General features: G+C 33.2%; 2 protein-coding genes and 1 pseudogene across 3 annotated transcripts in view; all 3 read left to right on the forward strand.

The window, feature by feature from the left end:
• The first annotated feature begins 13568 nt into the window (after window positions 1–13568).
• Window positions 13569–19175, forward strand: LOC114288366 (disease resistance protein RPV1-like; annotated as a pseudogene). The gene is made up of 7 exons (XR_014329393.1): window positions 13569–14223; window positions 14963–16064; window positions 16155–16585; window positions 16696–17613; window positions 17715–18324; window positions 18496–18590; window positions 18674–19175. The product of XR_014329393.1 is annotated as a disease resistance protein RPV1-like (transcript).
• On the forward strand, window positions 16217–18591 carry LOC145791336 (disease resistance-like protein DSC1). The gene is made up of 4 exons (XM_082871692.1): window positions 16217–16585; window positions 16696–17613; window positions 17715–18203; window positions 18496–18591. Exons 1-4 carry the CDS (start codon window positions 16217–16219, stop codon window positions 18589–18591), a joined length of 1872 nt encoding a protein of 623 aa, XP_082727818.1.
• LOC145791337 (disease resistance protein RPV1-like) overlaps window positions 18744–20571 on the forward strand; it is a 51977-nt gene continuing 50149 nt past the window's right edge. The window contains exons 1-2 of the mRNA XM_082871693.1: window positions 18744–18978; window positions 19195–19265. Of these exons, the coding sequence (XP_082727819.1) occupies window positions 18744–18978; window positions 19195–19265 (306 nt within the window). The remainder of the gene's footprint in view (window positions 18979–19194; window positions 19266–20571) is intronic.

A 20571-nucleotide genomic window follows, 5' to 3' on the forward strand; every position in this document is an offset into this window, starting at 1 on the left:
GATTTATAGATAAATTTTCCAATATATTTACGGCTGTTTTTAATAAAGCAATTGAAGTAAAAAATACAATTTTAAATTTTAAATTATATATTTAAAATACAACTTTACAAAATAATAAATATATATAAAATAAATTCAAAATAATTTTAAGTAAAAAAATTATATAATACACACCTTAAAAAATACATGTATCATACGTCTACTTATGATTTTTGTGATATTTGATTATAATAAATAAAATCTCCTTTGTTGCTGATTATTTATTTATTTATTTTCTGGTGTTTATTATGACTTTATTTGGATTCAATACGGTGTCGGTAATAATTTAATTATGACATATTGTGATTGTTATTTTAGTTAAGACCGAAGAGGTTTTGCTTATACCTCAAGTGATGTTTGGTTGTAACCTTTTTTTTTTTATTTTTTTATTTTTTTATTATGGGCAAAGTAGAATTATTAATGATGAAAGTTATTGGTTATGACCTATTTTGGTGTTGATTATGACTTAATTATGACAACCAATTTGGCCACCGTGGCTATTGTTAATACAATTCTTAAGTAGAATAATTACACTAATATGTGTTTTCAAACTGTTGTTTAGCAATTAATTCGAATTGAAGAATCTATTTAGAATCTTGAACAGAATTACAAGGATAAAGACAAACTCGAAGAACTCATCCATAAAGCAATATGAAACCACCTCTAGAACTTATAAATTTTAAATTAAAATTATACTAAAAAGAATGATGAATTTCTAGATAATATTGTTAAGAGAATAAAGAATATTAATATCTCTTCATTTGTAAACAATATCAATATTTTATCTGCTCAACCTGGAGTGGTTTCAGAATCTGAAACTGATTTAGATCCTACCCCATTCTTTCAAATTCACCATAGTCTTCAATATATTAAAGACTCGATTAACAAAGTTAATTATACGGGAGGAACAAGTAGGGACTACTTTTGCAGGACCTAGTCGGTATTATTATCAAAGACCAACCCCTCAGGATATTTTGTATGAAGAAGACTTTTTTCATTATTAGAAATCTTACCATGGTAAAACTATCGATGAATGGAACATAGATGGTAAATCTGAATATCATATCTTTGAAACTATATATCAAATGTTTATGTATGGTTGTGTCTATAAGCAAAATGATAATTCTGATTGGCAAATAGCCTCTTTTATAGTCAATGGCTTTATGGGAATCCTAAAAGGATGGTGAGATAATGTTCTCACCAAAGCATAACATTTTGAAATCCTTGATGCTGTCAAGGTTGAGGTTAATCTTCTTACCCATCTAAACCAATCTAGAGAAGATGTTGTTTATACACTCTCTCAATCTATTTTACAACATTTTACACTTGGAGTTGCTGACACTGATAGAGGTTGTGAACTTTTACAGAATTGGAGATGCCCATCTCTCACTCACTTTCGTTGGTACAAGGATGTTTTTCTTATGAAAGTCATGCAACATTCTGATGCTAATAGTGAACATTGGAGGGCCAAATTTATCGATGGCTTACCGAACCTTTTTGCTGAGAAAATCCACAAAAAGCTTAGGAACAAACATGATGGCCTAAGTATTGCATATCACCAATGTAACTATGGTCAATTGATTTCCATAGTAATCCTAGAAGGTCCTGTATTATGTTAGACCTTAAACTTCAACTGTCATACACCGAATTTTATTACTCGGATACATTACCAAATTTCTTATAAAGATCCATTTTTGAATTATAAATATAGGAATCAGACAAGTTTGATAGAATAAATAAGGTTCTCTCTCGCATAATTATAATGATAGAAATGTTCTACACAAATGTTCACAATACATGCCTCAAGACTTACATAAAAGGTTACACAATAATCATATACAATAGAAGGATAACATTCTTATTACAACATTCTAACACTTCATTTACAATAAGTCTTAATGAACTAGGACTTCATGATCTTCAAATCGTTGCACCAACTTCGTTCATGTAAAAATGGTTAAACAACATGGGATGAACACTAGGGCCAATAGGGATCTACAATGATTTCCGACAATAAGATCAATAGATAAATGTGATCATGAATGCTATCAAGTGATACATACATAATTAATTTGTCCTTTGTATGGAAAATAGATTACACAAATAGATAAGTTTTTCATAAAATCCCACTTGCCATTGCATTGAAACCTCCTTTGTTAACTATTTATCTTACAAAAGTTCAGTCTAGTAATTCCTTTAGATCTCGTCTCCTTAGATAAAGGTTTAAGCCTACTTATCATTTATTACTTCTAGTTCTCCTTTCACACTCATTAATTCCCCAAAATACTAAACACTTGCACGCCATAACACATTTCGCATATGATAGTTATTTTGTTCGATTTGTTTTTCATCTTGTCTTATTTACACGTTTTGCTTTCTAAATACGATTCTTCATCTCAACATAATCCACATAACACTAGACTCATGAATAAGTATACAAATTCCAAACAATTGAGTTACAAGAATTAACTCACTAACAATGTATTCCACCTTACAAACTTCAACTTTTACATCTAATAATTTTCACAATCACATAACGGAATTATCACAAGATTCTCAACAATATCCACAGACCAATAACCGGCTTCACTAAGCCATACCAACATAGTTTAAAGGGCGCTATTTCGGAAGGAATGCTAGAACCTTTGTCAAGCGCCACGCTTCACTGGTGGCAAGCCGGAAGGAACGCGGAACCTTTATATAGCCCAACAATCCACATGCTTTACCGGGCACTATTCTAGAAAGAAGGCGGAACCTTTTTCAAGTGCCATGCTTTACCGATCACGAGCTGGAAGAAAACAGATCCTCTTTCCAAATTTTATTCCACAATTCATCATTTTACTTCAAAAACCAAATCATGTCCACAACACATAACAATTAAAGTAAAATTTATCTTTATGCAACAACATAATTTGTTATCCATAATATTCCTATTTAATTCCATACACATTACATAGTTTATTACACACATTTCTCATTATCCGTTTACTATACATGAATCCCATTGCTCAATAATCATTCTCACCACATTTAATAATCAATGTTTAGACCCAATTCAACCAAACCTCAACTCAATTTCAAGAATTTAAGGTTAATTGAAGAAAACCCCTTGTTTAATTAAAATTTAAAACTGGGGTTTGAACAAAAATTGGGGCTTTTCATTTTCAAAGGTGTAATCATATTTAAATAGCTCAAAACTTCCATAATCAACTTAAAATCATAGGTGATCTCTTTTGAGTTAGAAACCCTAACATTTCTCTACATGTATTTCAAGAAATCTCTTTCAACTTAAGATTTATGCAATAAAAACATATTACTCATCTATTTATACGAAAATATTGAAGAGAAGCAAAAAAAATCCTATCTCTAGCAAGGAAAGGAAGAAACCCGGAAGACCAACCTCAACGAAAATAAGATCCACTCAGATTAATAGAATGCCCTCATTGTGCTCATCATTTTTGTACAAGGAACTAGGGTGAGATTCTAATGCGCCAGTTCCATCTAGCAGGTCGGCTATCAAAGATCCGGTTGTGGCCCTTAGTGTGGCTTCAACTCTCTCGCTTCCGGTAGACAGGGCAACTTTTCGTGCCGAACCGGATGTAATTGTGATTGCTCTAGCGGCGCAGTCCGCCATACTAGTAAGTTTTGATAAAAATGTCCGACTTTGTGAAATTTCCTTTTTGAATTCGACTAAAGTCTTGACTTTATTGATGTCACATCAGACGGCGGGAAGGCTTGCTGAGATCGGTCGACGGCATTATGATGCCGTAGAGCAACTCGGTATCCTTGAAGGCCAACTTGAAGCTGAAAAAGACAAGGCTGTTGCTGCAGCGGCCGATTTGTTCGTGGCGACTGCTAAGGTGGAAGAAGAGAAAACAAAGGCCATTGCTGTTGGGGAAAAAGCGTAGCACGCCGACTTGCTTCGTAGGTGTCATGACCCGAACCCACCCCCAAGGGTTAAGGACATAACCGGCCAGTAATCATGAGATTATCTACGGCCTCAAACCAAACCAGACATAACTCGTCAGAGTAAAGGGGCCAAACGGAAGCAAAATTTAAAACTTTGTCCATAGAGCTGTGCTTACATGGCACGTCATAACAAACCATACACATACATGTTAATAACTCACTTCAGAAAATATAGTGACACAAGGTTCTGTTGAAAACTATATACAACAGATTCAAAGTCTTCACCAACTTGACAAAATATAAATACATAACAAAAGGGCGAAGACAAGTCTCGTGCGTGAGACGCAAGGGCTGACTCTTTAAAACCTTGGTTGATCTACACAGACTTCACTGAGGCTGGGTCTGGACCTCTCTTGGCTCACCTATAAACACATGAATGAGCGTGAGCAAAAGCCTAGTGAATAATATCAATTGAAGAAGATGCATTGGAACAATGTACATCAGATGGCCTTAGGCCCAATTCATATTTCTATCTAGTATATAAATAGCTATAGATCAAGTGACTTTGGTTCCAAACATTTCGGACGGCCTCGGGCCCAATCCATTCATGTCAAACTGGCCTTTGGCCCATTTGTCTTTCATTCATGTCAGACTGAACTCTGGCCCATTCATTCTTTCATTCAAATCATACTGGCCTCTGGCCCATTCATTCTATCATTCAGATCGTACTGTCCTCTGGTCCATTCATTCTATCGTTCAAGTCATACTGGCCTCTGGCCCACTCATTCATTTATGCCAGACTGGCCTTTGGCCCATTTATTCATTCATTCGTGTCAAACTAGCCTTTGGCCCACTCATACTTTCATGTCAAACTGGCCTTTGGCCCATTCATACTTTCATGTCAAACTAGCCTTTGGCCCATTCAAACTTTCATGTCAAACTGGCCTTTGGTCCATTCATTTGGCATAGCAAACATTGTCCACCAATCAAATTAACAAACTTATAAACTTACATAGAAGTAGGCAATTGGACAACAACATATTTCAGATATCTTTGTCAAGATATTACTCACTGTGATCGGTTGGTTGATTTGCCCTGGAGCTTGACCCTACACATCACATAACACATCCGGGTCACAAATGATTCAATCTGTTCTTTAATTCACATATTCCTCTTTAGGCTTTATTCTCATCCCTTTAATTCATTTATAATGCTTAATGCATGCCTAAGAGTACTTAGAAGTGAAAGAGAACAGAAAACGAAACACAAAATGCACTTTCAAAATTTTCAGAAACAGGGTCCTAGCTTGAGCATGGAATTCCCCGCTCGAGCGAACCCATGAGGCCTGCAAAAGTACTGGTTATGTCAATTTTACACTCGAGCTCGAAGTCTGCGCTCGAGCGGAAGGCCTCACTACATGGCTACCCACTCGAGCGTGAACTTACCCGCTCGAGCGGACATCCATGTCTGCAAAAATATTGGGAACATGAATTTCCCGCTCGAGCGGACATCATAAATTCTGGGTTTTCCAGAATGGTTCTTGAGCTCAAATTCATCATTCCAACCAACATTTCTTGCATATTATGGCTCAAACTTCATATATACATGTATTCACATGGTACAAACACCAAATTACAACACAATGAAGCTCAATTCCTTGAATCAATTGCATACATGATTCAAATTATCCCAAACTCATCACCAACATGCTAAATTCAAACATTCAAAGCTTACCCTCTTGTGAATTGTACATGCACGTGGGATATACACAACATTCTCAATTTAGTTGGTGAAGAGATAATCAAATACATGGACTTTAATCAAAATTCAACATGGATTACACACTTTATGCTCAAACATGGAAATTCAAAGCAATTTCTCACATGCATGCATCTATTGACTTCAAATTCATCAAATACAACACAATTCTTGCTCTTGATCACCATTCAACTTTGAATTCACAAAATTACAAAATTAAACTCATGAATTCATAATCAATTACTCACCTAGGAGCTCATTCTTCCCAAACTATGGCCAAATCTTGAGTTGGTCTTCAAATCATTCAAGTGCAAGATCAAAACTTCAATTGTTTCTCTCTCTCTCTCTGTAGCCGACCCTCACTCTCCTTCCTTAGAGCAATTTTCCTCTCAAATGAACAAAAGAGAGGCGTTGAATGTATAGTGCCCCTTTTTATATAAGCCCCATAATCACAATAATCAATATTTAAATAATTGAGCACTAATCCATTAATTTAATCTAATTAATTTGATCCGAATCAATTTTTAATTAAATTTCACTGTAGCCTCTAAAAATTATGCCAATCACAATGGCGTAATCAATTTCGGGTTCTGTGGCCGATAAGGCCTTCAATTTAAATTCCAAAGCAGATAATCAAACAGATATTCCTACGATGAACAGATAGAAATTCAAAACCACGTATTTTCACATAATGGCACACAAAATCATATTAAACACATAATCACATTCATAATAAGGACCGATTAGCATAATAAGGAACAGAGTTATCACAGTAGGGTAGCTGAAGAAAGGGCAAATTTGATAGATGGTTCCCTCAAATCAGTTCAAGAGGAAATATCAAAACTAAATGGCGAACTTGAGGTTGAGAGGAAGGCGAGGGAGCTTGTTGTGGCGGATGCGGCTAAGGCTTTTGACGCCAGAGAGACTAAGGCAAAGGAATTATATGCCGAAGAAGCCGTGAAATTCGAGAATCGCGATTTTAAGCACGGATGGTTCAAAGCTTTGGCGGCTGCCATTGTGACTCTCGATCAGCCGATTCCCTATGAACAATTAGAAGTTGAACCACTAGAATCAGATCGAGAGGAATACGACTCTTGGGCCGCCAATTTTGTAGTAGATATTTTTGTTTTCAACTGTTTACTCCAATCGGCCATTTTTGTAATAGATTTTTGTTTTCAACTGCTTACTTTGATCGACCATTTTTGTAATAGATGCGTTAAACGATTAAGGCTTTGTGCTAGGGCTATTTTCATGTATAAAGTATCGAATGTATCCGTGCAGTTTATTAATGAAAATGTCTATCGAATAAAGTCTAAAAGAAGCTCATGGGGTCAGGTGGGGCAACTGTATGAATTCGGCAAAACTAAAAGAGAGCCGAATTGATTATTAAATCTGCCCCTGCTCCAGCTGACCATTGAGAGTAACCACCGAATACATTATGAAAGCAGCTCATGGGGTCAAGTGGGGCAACTGTTCGAATTCGGCAAAACTAAAGGACAACTGAATTGATTAATAAATCTGCCCCTGCCAAAGCTGACCATTGAGAGTAATCGCCGAATACATTCTGAAAGCAGCTCGTGGGGTCAAGTGGGGCAACTGTCCGAATTCAACAGAACTAAAGAAGAGCCGAATTGATTAATAAATCTGCCCTTGTCCTAACTAACCACTAAGAGTAACCGCTGAATACATAAGTAGGCGAAGACAGTGAACGCTTCGTAATCGTACTCGCAATTAATATGCGGGGTAGCCAGGCGCGTATAGGGCCTATGGACTCTTTAAATAGATGCTGGTGAGAGTGTGACTGATAAAAGGAACACTGAAGGAGATGAAATCTATGGTTTAATGAGCTTGGAGCTCAACAATGGCTAAAAGAGAGGGAGAGGAGAGAGAAAATTCTGGAAAGAATAAAGAAAAATGGTCCAAAAATGACTTTTTAAAGTGCTGATCTTAAACAAATCGCTCGAGCAAACATTTTACCGCTCGAGCGATGAATGTAATCTCTAAGAAGTTTTACAGGTTTATAGTGAAAATACTAGGAGCCTTGCATCTCGGCTCGAGGGACCACTTGACTGCTCTTGCGGTCACCCTAGACACAACTAGTCACATAACGCAGTTCTTAAGGCACTCCTAGCACATCAACCTTATTTCCATAAGTAAATACTTTCACTTAGCTTCTTACATTTATATTTCATTTACTTAAGATTATAATATAAATAAGGAAATACCCCCCATTTGGATTCAAAGAAAAATACAAAAAAAAATCAAAATCCAATTAAATCAAAAAGTGACTCGCCCAGTTTTAGTATAAAAATAAATTTTCAACTAAAATCTATAAGTTTGACGTTGAAGTAAAGTGATTAATACCCCGTAGAAAATCCCATAAAATCAAATTAGACTATTTAATGTATAAGAAACAATTACCGCCAAATATTATTTTCAAAATCGTAAGTTTTGAAAAATCTAACTTTTACGCTTAAGAAAATTTTCAAACTAAAGTTCAAATTTTGACAGAAAACTTGAATCTCTACTCGAACTGTTACACATCAAATGAAAAAATAAAATCTAACAGGCCGCAAAGAATTAGGTGAATTTGTGATCAATTTACCTATGAAACCAAACTTGAATATCCGAAGAAACCAAAACAGCAAAGAAAAATGAAATCCTATAAAATAAAATAAAAAAAGCACAAAAGGAAAAAGAAGTATTATCCTAAAGAAAAATCCTCAATCTCTTATTGACAAAACAAGAAAAAACAATCTATAACCACAAAAATAAAATAAAATAAATAAATCAACCTCAAAATGTTACAGGTGTGGTAGAATTGGCCATTATGCCAATAAATGCAGGACCAAACAAAAGATTAAAGAGCTAAGCCTTGATCAAGGGTTAAAACAACAATTATACAAAATCATGTTATATTCCTCTGAATCCAAACCTCCTTCAGATAATGATGAAGAATTATCTAAATTATGTTATGACATCGAATCATCAGAAAATGATGAGCAGCCAAATTGCCCTTGCTCAAATATTAATCAATGTTCTATATCTGACAATAATTATTAGAAAGCCACTGTCGAAATGAATGGTCTCAATATAGAAGACCAAGTATCAATGTTCTCTCTGATAATCAAAAATCACTTCTGAAAGTCATTAATAAAATTCAAGATCCTGAAATAAAGCTTAAAATGTTAGAAGTTTGTTATTCCGAGGCTCAAAAAGCTAAATCTGAAAATTTATTATCAGCTAATATGTACAGCATGAAAGAGCTCATGAATTGTTTTTAGTCCACATCCAAATATGAAACTAGACTCGTAGGCATTACAAATTTAAAGGCATAAATCAATTTGCAAAAAATATAATTGAAAGATTTAAAATCTTCTCATTAGAAATCCCTTTTAGACATTATTCAAATAAACCAACAACTCTCAGCCCTAAAAGAGGAAAATAAAGATAAACAAGAAATTAATTCTGGAATCCAACAACAATTTGAAAAGGTTGAACCATATTTATTATTAATAAAGCAAGTTACCTATCAAAACTGATATATCCAAATTACTTTTGTTATTGAAAAAGAATCCATTCTTGAAAAAGCCGTTGCTCTTGTAGATAGCGGAAGAATTAATTCCTACATAGTATTTTGAAAAGACCACACAATCACTCATCAGTGCAAGTGGAACTAGGATGATAATCAAATATAAGTTACCTGAAGTATTAATTTGCAACCAAGGAATCTATCTTCCTACATCTTTTGTTTTTATAAGAAATATGTCCCATACCATCATATTGGGAACACTATTCTTATGTCTATTAATGCCTATAGACAAAATTGATTCGGCAGGAACCCATACTACTACCAATAATCAATCAATTGTTCTTGAATTAATAATTGAACCATCTACAAAGAAATTAGACCATATCAAGGATCTTGTCAATTTTAAAGAAAAACAACTGAACTTTCTTCAAAAGGAAGCTTTTTTATTTAATAATTGATCAGAAATTACAACAATCTATCATTCAACAACATATTAAGAAGATTGAAAAACAATTCTAATATGAAATCTGTAGTGACATTCCTACTGCACTATGGGACAGAAAGAAACATGTAGTTTCTCTTCCGTGAACCCGATTTTGATGAATGCCATATTCCGACTAAGGCTAGACCTAGTTAGATGAAATCTGAGTACTTGGAATTATGCAGAATTGAAATTGATAGTCTTCTTTAGAAAAAGCTCATTAGACCTAGCTACTCTCCTTGGAGTTGTATAGCATTTTATGTTAATAAAAATGCAGAACAAGAAAGAGGTGTGACAAGATTGGTTATTAATTATAAACCTCTTAATAATGCCCTCGAATGGATAATATATCAAATTCTGAATAAGAAAGGTATTTTAGATTGACTTTAGGATGCTGTCATCTTTTCTAAATTTGACTTAAAATCTGGATATTTTCAAATCAAAAAAATGAACGATTTAAATCATTGAGATAGGATGCATAATGGGTCGCACGAGCCCGAAAAACACAGTCTAGTCCAAGACAATGTACTGCCCTTATTCATTAATAGTGACTTCATTTGGGATGCGGGTTGGCTTTTTGACATTTTGGTTATTTTAGCCTGGGCTAAAAAGTCTCATTTGGGTTAAACTTTTGACTTTTTTGACTTTTGTGAGAGAAAAAATAAAATGATTATGGTTTGGATGTGACAGTTTATTTTTTTGATTTTTTAAGTTATTTTATCTTTTTGTGGCTATTTTAGCTTTTAAGCCCCAAAAACCTTTATGCCAAATGAGGGCTTTATTTTAAAAATAATAATAAGGAAAATAATATATAAGTCTATTTTTTTAACTCACTTTTTAGATTTAATAATGTGTAAGTGAGATGATTGATTGATCGATAATTATATAAAATATAAAAAATATTACTTTAAATAATCTAATTAATTGTCATATTATTAAATTTAAGAAATACCTCTAATTTTTAAATTTAAATAATAATATTTTAATAAGAGTTAGTTGATTTGGCTTCGACTTTGAAATTTTTTTTTTTACAATAATGCTAGGTAGCTCAAAATTTTGTGCCTCAAATGGCTCAAATCACTTAAAATGACGTCGTTTTGATAGATTTTGAGTGTAAAATGACGTCGTTTTGACAAATTTGAATCATTTGAATCACAAAATTTTGAGCTACCAAACATTTTCTTTTTTTTAATAGTTTTTTCGAGTTTTGTTTGTTTGGTCAGTGACACAGTGTGAATGCAGCTATCGTGCTTGTGTATTCCCACTCTCTTTTTCTCAGCATCATCATGTAGGCCCACCCTCTTTAATTCGAGAAGTTATTGTGTATTCCCTTTTTAAATTCAACAATGATAGAGACCACTAATTTTGGAACTCTAAAAAGACCACTAATGACATGGCACTCAATAAAAAAAGAAAAAAAATACAACATCAAGGCCAAAACATCAAATCATTTCTGGTGGGACCCACTGCCACATCATTAGTGGTAGCACTAATTAGTACTCTCACTCATTTTTCTTTTAAATTTGATAGAGGGAATAAATTTGCGTTCAATAATTAGGGAATATGAGGAATATAATAAATTATAATTTGTAAAAAGTAATATTGGCCTCGTTTGGGAAGTGGCTATTTTAGTAGGCTATTTTAATTTTTGGCTATTTTAAGTAAGCTAAAATTTTTGTGTTTGGAAAGATGATTGGATTTTTTTGTGGTTGGATGTGATGTTTGTGAGAGAAAAAGTGAAATGATTATGGGTTTGATGTGATATTTTGTCTTATTAGCTATTTTAGCCTATTTTGTCTTTTTGTGATTTTTAACCTAAATTTGGCTATTTTTTTTCTTCCCAAACACCCCATTGTCGCGTAACATCATTAATAATTTTTCCTTTAATTTGCTGCCTGCACTTCTTTCATTATGATTCGACCACAGAACCTCTTTTGTCAATTATAAATAAATTTGTTGAGATTTAATTAAAATATAAATAATTTTTTATGATTTTAAAAATTACATTCTACTGCATGTGGTTCTAATTTCATATTGTCATGTTTATTAATAAATCATCAAGTTAATTAATCATTTTTAATGATATTAGAAATATGTTTCAATTAATAATTTAAGTCATTTTATTATTATATAGGAGAATAATTATGAATTTTATTTTTTTTAGTTAATTTTGTTAAATAAAAAATTCTAATAAGGGGGTATTTGTAAATTTCCAAATCACAGAGAACAATCTGTATTTTAAGCAAATCTCAAGAGGTGTATTTGTAATTTACCTATTTTTTATTATCAAACTTATGCTCTTTTAAAATTTATATTTTATATTTAAATAATTTTTAACTTATATCTGAAATATATTTTCAAAACAAGATTACGGCTTTTTAATAAAGTAATTGAAGTCGAAAATATAATTTTAAATTATATATTTAAAATATAAATTTACAAAATAATATATTATATATAAAAGAAATTCAAAATTACTTTAAGTAACAAAATTATATGATACACACTTTAAAAAAGACATGCATCACACGTTCACTTATAATTTTTGTGATTTTTAATTATGATAAATAAAATTTTCTTTGTTGGTCAATATATATATATATATTTTGTGTGTGTGTGGGGTGTTTGTTGCGACTTTATTTGGACTCAATATAATGTTAGTTATGATTTATTGTGATTGTTATGCCTTAAGTGATGTTTGGTTGTAACTTTATTTATTTATTTATACTTTTTTGGGCAAAATAGAATTAATATTGATGAAAGAACATGAAGTACAATTTGATCAGGTTATTGGTTATGACTTATTTTACTGTTGATTATGATTTAGTTATAACTCAATATTGGTTATCAACTATTGTGGTTATTAATTTAATTATGACAAAAAAACAATATTTGGTTATATCTTAAATTAGATTTAGTTATGACTTATTATATATTTTTTGTTTTATTACTAAAAATAATTTAATTACAATATTTATCGTGTCAATATTACAAATTATCATAATGTATATACACACACAAAAAAAAGAGTGTATTATAAAAGGAAAATGCTCCGGTGCACAATGCACATCGTATGCGACCCTATTATAAAATTACGTAAGTTAAATATAAATTCGAGTAAGTTCGTGAAAATTTAAGATTTATACAAATTTATATTCAATTTACACATTTTTGTAAAATTATAAGTTCTTGAAAACTTAGGTAATTTTATGATAGGATTGCATACGGTGTGCATGCATACCGGAGAATTTTTCATTATAAAAATGACATTTTTAAGTTTAGAATTATGTAAAATATACCATTTTTAAGTTTAGAATTATGTAAATTCAAACTACCAATTATTTTTATTAAATATAAATTTGACAAAAGTCGAACCTTTAACATTAGTCAGTCCACTAGGTTGACTTATTCCTTTACCAATTTGCTGTGCTAGACAAATTTTACTCTTCACCCTTGCTTGGTCTGTCTTCATTCTCTCTCGTTGTTTGATCTCTGACACTAAAAAGCGCTCAATCCAAATCTTAGGGACCTTCCAACAGCAAAAACAGGTAACCTTTCAATTACAAACAACTCATCTTTCCCACTGTCATTATTCATCAGTTACTAAATTTTCACCAATTTTTTCATCAAATCAAGCCAAAAACACACCAAATTTGATGAAAGAATCTTTTGGGATAAGCTTGATGAAGTTTTTAAGTAAGTGAGGATTGGAGCATTCAATTTTTTCACCAAATCAAGCTTTTAGTTAAATTTGATGGAAAGCTATTGGAGCATCCCATACTTATAAATTAAGGTTTTAATCAGTCTTTTTACTCAAATTTGATAAATAATTAAAAAAATAAAATGAAGGATTGAAGATGCTCTAGTTGATATTTGTTCATTTTGAGTTGGGTTGGTAGTTTCATGGTTAATTTTGTGGTTCAGAGAGTTACTTCTTTGAGAAATTGTATGTAGCATTCCTTCAGTAATATCATAAGGGTTTGCTCAAAGTCAAATGGCCTCCTCTTCCACGCCGCCTCGATGCACTTATCATGTGTTCTTGAGCTTCAGAGGCGAAGACACCCGCAAGGCCTTCACTGACCACCTCTACACAGCATTATTAGGTTCGGGTTTTCGCACATTTAGAGATAATGATGGTATTGAGAGAGGTGAAAATGTTAAATCAGAACTAGACAATGCAATAAGAGAATCAAGGAGTTCAATAATTGTGTTTTCCAAAGACTATGCTTCTTCCAGATGGTGCCTTGATGAACTTGTGATGATCCTTGAACACGAGGACTTCTGGACATGTAATTTTACCCGTCTTCTACGATGTGGATCCTTCCCAAGTTAGGAAACAAATGGGGAGTTTTGCAGAAGCATTTGGTAGACACGAAGAGCGATTCATGGGGGAAACTAATGAAAGGAAGAAGGAATACCTGAGGAAAAAGGTGGAAGGGTGGAGGGCGGCACTTAGAGAAGTTGCTGATCTAGCAGGGATGGTCTTACAGAATCAAGCTGATGGGTAATTTCCTCATATCTTTATTACTTAGACTTCATTTGGTAATGCATTATGAAACTATTTTTGAGTTATTAAAAACTGTAATATTCATTATTTTGTTTTAATAAGAGTTTGCCACCTAGTGCTGTGGCGAGTGCTATCCCACCTCAGATTTGTATGTGGTTGTGTGGATTTGAGTTAGCAGAATCAGTCTCTCTACCAAAAAAGTGGGGCTGAGGTACTGTCAAACATATATAAGTGAACAACATATATGTTAATATACTTTATACAAAAACATGTGCCGGTAGAAGTTGATTATTGTGATGATAGTTGCCATTGTGGTAAAAGTTTTTAGGAATAGCCCTTTTGCATAAATATTGCATATCATTTTATTTTGGTAGGCAGTTGTTTATTTAATTTTTAGTGGAGTCTTCTTCTTTTTCTTCTCTCTCTGTCTCTCTCTCTCTCTCCTGATTGTTGAAGTCTTCCCAAAAATAGCACAACAATTAAGCGAGTAGAGAAATCCTATTATGCTTTTTCTATAACATTCCTTGCTTGGCTAGCCTATTCTTTAATTCAAAATTGTCTTGTTCTTTAATTCAAAATTATCTTGCACAACCACACATTTTGTGTATTCGCATTTTCTTATCAAACTTTGGACAAACTATTTGGTATTTTACATTACTTATGCAAGTAGTTTAGTATTATTTTAAGTCATGGCATGCTTATCGTGCTTTACTTTCCACTTATCTGCAACTTGTAGGCATGAGGCAAAATTTATCCAAAAAATTGTCAAAGTGATTGGGGATAAGTTGAACCGCACAGTCTTAAATGTTGCTCCCTACTTAATTGGAATAGGATCTCGAGTCAAAAACATTAGTTCGTGGTTACAGGATGAATCAACTGATGTTGGCATAGCAGTGATTTATGGAATGGGTGGAATAGGGAAAACAACCATTGCCAAATTTGTTTATAATTTGAATTTTGAAAAATTTGGAGCTAGCAGCTTTCTTGCAAATGTTAGGGAAATTTCAGAACGATCCAATGGTTTAATTCGTTTACAAAGGCAACTTCTTTCGGACATTTTAAAAAGGAAAAAGGAAAAAATAAGCAGTGTTGATGAAGGAATCATTAAGATTAAAGATGCCATTGGTTGCAAAAGAGTTCTTGTAGTTCTTGATGATGTGGATCAGCGGGACCAGTTTGATGCAATAATTGGAATGCGCAATTGGTTTCATCCAGGAAGTAAAATTATCTTAACCACCAGGCACAAGCAACTTTTAAAGGCTAATGAAGTTGATATGATGCATAAGGTGGAGAGATTTGATGATGATGAATCATTAGAGCTTTTCAGTTGGCATGCCTTTGGACAAGACCATCCCATTGATTGTTATGTTGAGCATTCAAAAAGGGTAGTACAACACTGTGGAGGCCTTCCTTTAGCTCTTCAAGTTTTGGGTTCTTCTCTATCTGGGAAAAGCTTAAATATATGGGAAAACGCAATAAAAAAATTGGCGGTTATTCCTGATTCTCAAATTCTAAAAAAGCTGAAAATAAGCTATGATTCTTTACAAGATGACCATGACCAAAATCTATTCCTTCATATTTCTTGCTTCTTTATTGGAAAGGGCAAAGATTTCACTATTGGAATCCTAGATGAATGTGGTTTCTACCCAACAGTTGGGATTCAAAATCTCATTGACAGATGTCTCTTAACGATTAATAAACAAAACAAATTGATGATGCACCACTTGCTTCGAGACATGGGAAGAGAAATTGTTCGCCAAGAATCACCCAAGGAGCCGGGTAAACGCAGCAGATTATGGCACAACAATGATTCCTTTAACGTTTTGAGAGATAAAACTGTGAGAAACATACTACTCTTTTACCTATTTAATTTTTTTTTTGGGTTCATGGATGTTCTTTTCTTATTCAAGATGTTTTATCTTATCAAGGAACAGATTCAATTGAAGGTCTTTTCCTTGACATGCATGTGTTAGGGGAAGATAATTGTTCCATGACAAGTAATGCAAAACGACCCCGCTTTGAAGAACCTAGTAACAAATCATTGCTTGCAGACCAAGGCAACTCACTGAAACGACATTGTTTTGGTTTCTTCTCCTGGCACCCAATAAACATTGGTGTAAGAAATTCAAATCAGGTTGAGTTGGAAACTGATGCATTTGCAAGGATGCACAAACTTAGATTGCTGCAGCTCAATTATGTAGAAACCACGAGAGGGTACAGTGACTTCCCTAAAAGATTAAGATGGTTGTGTTGGCATGGATTTCCTCTAAAATCCATACCGAGTGATTTTTCTATAGAGAGCCTAATTGCTCTTGACTTGTGCAATAGTAGGTTGGAACAAGTTTGGAAGGGGACCAAGGTATGATTAATTATTATTTATTTATTTTTATATTTTTTTCTTCTACTGATCTTTTATTTTCAGGACCAACATATGAATTCTGTAAACTGTTTTTTGTATTTTTATTACAGTTGCTGGGATTATTGAAATTCCTCAATCTCAGTCATTCCTATGGCCTCACCAATACCCCTAACTTCAACGGACTCCCTAATCTTGAGAATTTGATCCTTAAGGATTGCATAAACTTGGTAGAGGTTCATGAATCAATAGGGACATTAGGGAGGCTTGTTTTCTTGAATCTAAAAGGTTGCAAAAATCTTGAGAAGCTTCCGAGCAAAATTGGTCATCTTACATCCCTTGAAAAACTCATTCTCTCTGGTTGCTCAAAGCTTGATCAGTTGCCTGAGTTGGGAAAGTTGAAATATTTAACAGTGCTCCACGCAGATGGAACTGCCATAAATAGAATAGCGACTACCACTAGTGAGGATAAATCATGGAGTTTGCTCTTCTGGTCTTGGGTATTGAAACCAAGAAAAAGTACAGAATCCATCTATTTTCCATTAGCTTCTTTACCAGGCTCATTAGTAAGCTTAAGCCTTTCAAATTGCAATCTGTCAAATGATGATCTTATGAAAAGTCTTGGTAGCTTATCTGTGTTGCAAGATTTGAATCTTAGTGAGAATCCAATTTCTAGCCTACCGGAGAGCATCAAAGGTCTTAATGTGCTCCAAGCACTTACGTTATCTGGTTGCACTAGACTCCAATCACTGCCAGAACTTCCAATGAGTTTAGAAATGTTGAATATAGAAGGATGTAGCTCACTGGAAATGGTAACAAATCTTCCTAACTTGTTGAGATCTCTGTTTTTGTTCTCAAGGAATTGCGAAAAACTAGTTGAGGTTCAGGGGATGTTCAAGTTAGAGCCTATTGGAAATGCTGGTGCAGAAATGATTAACAAATTGGTCCTAGTTGATTTGGAATCCATGGGAAGCCTTGAGGTGGAATTGCTGAACAACATGACATTCACAAGAAAGAAGGGTCCACTTCAGGTGCTCTCTGTGTGTGTGTGTGTGTGTTTATGTATGTATATGTGTATATATAGTTGTTTGCATAATTAATCGTTAATGTTATTTTGAATACCATGGCACAGGGACTGTATGAATGTGGTATATATAGCATATTTGTTCCTGGGAATGAGGTGCCAGGCTGGTGTAGCAATAAGAGAAAGGGATCCTCGATATCATTTAATGTGCCTTTAGTCCTTAATCTCAAGATTGTAGCCTTGAACGTATATATTGTCTATGCATTTGCCAATGATATAAGCCTTGAAAGCTATCAACCTGAACATATTAAAATCAACAATAAGACCAAAGGTCTGAGGTGGAACTACAGCCCAATGTTCAGAGGCATTCCCGATGACAACAGTATGATATGGTTTAGCCATTGGGAAATTGGGCATCTTTTGATGGAAGGTGGCGATAAAATGAATCTCTCTGCGACTTTTGATGAGATTTTTCAGGTAAAGGAAGTTGGAGTCCAGATTGTGTATGATGAGTGTGAAGAGAAAGGCATTCAACACCACAATGCCCATCCTACTCATCACAATGTCATGAATGTTGGAGATTTATCCGAATATCATGTAAGAACAGGCTCATACTTTCTATGCCATCATTGTTATGATATCCATCAAGACCACCACCAAGACGGTTGGTCGCCTGAGACAGACAAGATTTTGTTTGAGAACTCTGAAGAAACAACAGGTGATTGTATCTTTTCATTTGATAAATATGATTAGTACATAAAAATCATATCACTGATAGCAAATAAGCATAAATAGTGATTGTAGTTGTTGATGTGAGTTGTTGGTAATCTAGGGAATGCTATCAAAATCTGCAATTTTATTTCAACATTTATTCCGATCTGATGTGCAGGGTTTACAGATGAAGAATGAAGAAAAGAAGATAGAAAGGAAGGATAATAGCAAAAGGGTGACTTGCTGCTGGCAATGGCTGGGACGAGAACATTAGTAAACTCCCTTTTTCTTTGATATGTTTTTGTTTTACTCAATTTTATTGATTATTTGCAATAATAGCCCTTGTGTTATTCTAGTGCCACCTTCCGAAAATGCTGAGATTTGATATTGAAAACAACATAACAATGTTTATGTTTTCGGATATTAATGACTAAAGAAGCTTTATCTGAGCATGAGCAGGCCATGAAAGGACTACCCTGTTCTGAAATCGATGGTCAGTCCCAGGCAGTGAAGGTATCAACCATTGGTCAACTCTTGGTGAAGGGACTAGCAAAATCAATTGTGATGGGACTTTCAGCCTTTCTAAGAATGCTGTTGCATTTGGAAAAGAAGGGAGACTTATCCTTCTGCCAAACTGGATGTCCTGAAGGAGTTGATGCAGGTTTGTGCTTCAGATTTTCCATCTTTGGATTTGTTCTTGGATTATTCATGGAGTCATAATGGAACCTGCTCAATTGACACAGCACCATATTTTGTCATAAATTTTGAAAGTCCAACCAAAATAAGAGTTTACATGTATGAAATTACAAGTGGTAAATCAATAACAAATAATATATCCAATAATTCCTTTTTAGTTTCCATTGTCCTTATTTTTCAGCAGTTCCAATTTCTTCTGTTTTCAATTCAGCCCAATCTGCACTGAATCCGGCTATTTTCTATCTTGTATTGGTAAATTTAGAAACATTTTTGCGATTTGTTCAGGCAGTCTAAGGGAGCCAAATTCTATTACATGTGTGAAAAACAATTCAAATCTGATTAACTCTCTCATCTTTTTCTCTTTAAAAGTGTGAAAAAAAAATAAAAAAATAAATAGAGCATTCAAACCGTACAGAGTTTTGCTTGTAATTCTTGATTATTGATGGTTGATTACGGACTAGATCAAGGAGAGTTCGTTTTCAACCTTAAATAATTCCTTTGTTCAGTGGATTATGAAGTTGTATACATCCAATCTCTTCTGACCGTGTTTGATTGGAAGATTTGATGAGAAAAATGAAAAGAGAAATGAAATGCAATCTCACTCTTTGTGAAGAGTGGGGTGGGTGTTGTCACAGCCAAAACGGACCGTTTTGTTTTTTAAAAAATAATAATAATTAAAACAAACTCTTTTTGAGAAGTAATATATATATATATATATCATCTTTTTATGTCTCAAAATCAATATTTTGGACAAATTACGACAATAGTCCATATACTTTGGTTTTTATGTCATTTTAGTCCTTATAATTTCAATTGACTTGATTTTGACACTGAATTTATGATTTTGTTTCAATTTGGTCCAATTGATTACAATTCTTAGTATTTTTTTCATGAAAAATATGTAGATAAATGTCATGTGTTATATTTTTAAAGATAAACTTATAAACTTACTCAGTTCAATTAGTTAATCTCAATCAATTTAGTGATAATTTTTTTAAAAAACACTAACCATATTGTCAATTGGACCAAATTGAAATAAAATCTAAAATTAAGAGTTAAAGTTAAGCCAATTGAAAGTGTAAGGACCAAAATGACGCAGGGGTTAAATATAGAGACCATCGGTGTAATTTGTCCAAAAATATTTAGGGTAAATTGCACCAGTAGTTCTTATATTTTGTCTTTGTGTTTTTGGTTCATGTAATCTTTAATTGATTCGATCTAACTCTATATTTTTGACTTTTTCCCAACTTGATTCAATTCATTATAATTATTAAGTATATATATATATTTTTTTATAAAAAATGCGCATATAAACGACATGTGTCACGTTTTAAGAGCAAATTTATAAACTTTATCAATTTACTTAGTTAACGTCAACTAACTTAGTAATTATTTTTCATCAAAAATCTTAACCAATGTGTTTGATTTCAATTTTTTGAATTTAATTTTTTGATTGAGTTTTACGTTTTTCGTATTATATATATATATATATATATTAGTGAATATTTTTAAAATGTTAAACAATTTTTTTTTTTAATATTTTTTTAGATGTACCTTA

Source organism: Camellia sinensis, chromosome 5 (genome assembly GCF_055761805.1).
Source record: "Camellia sinensis isolate YWXY chromosome 5, ASM5576180v1, whole genome shotgun sequence".
NCBI lineage: Eukaryota > Viridiplantae > Streptophyta > Magnoliopsida > Ericales > Theaceae > Camellia > Camellia sinensis.

Bases quoted from the DNA above. Each gene is read 5' to 3' on its own strand.
- LOC145791336 (XM_082871692.1), top strand. From the start codon at position 16,217: ATGACAAGTAATGCAAAACGACCCCGCTTTGAAGAACCTAGTAACAAA. The intron at 16,586-16,695 runs GTATGATTAATT...TTTTTATTACAG, and splicing joins AAGTTTGGAAGGGGACCAAG to TTGCTGGGATTATTGAAATT. The intron at 18,204-18,495 runs GTAAGAACAGGC...TCTGATGTGCAG, and splicing joins GAGATTTATCCGAATATCAT to GGTTTACAGATGAAGAATGA.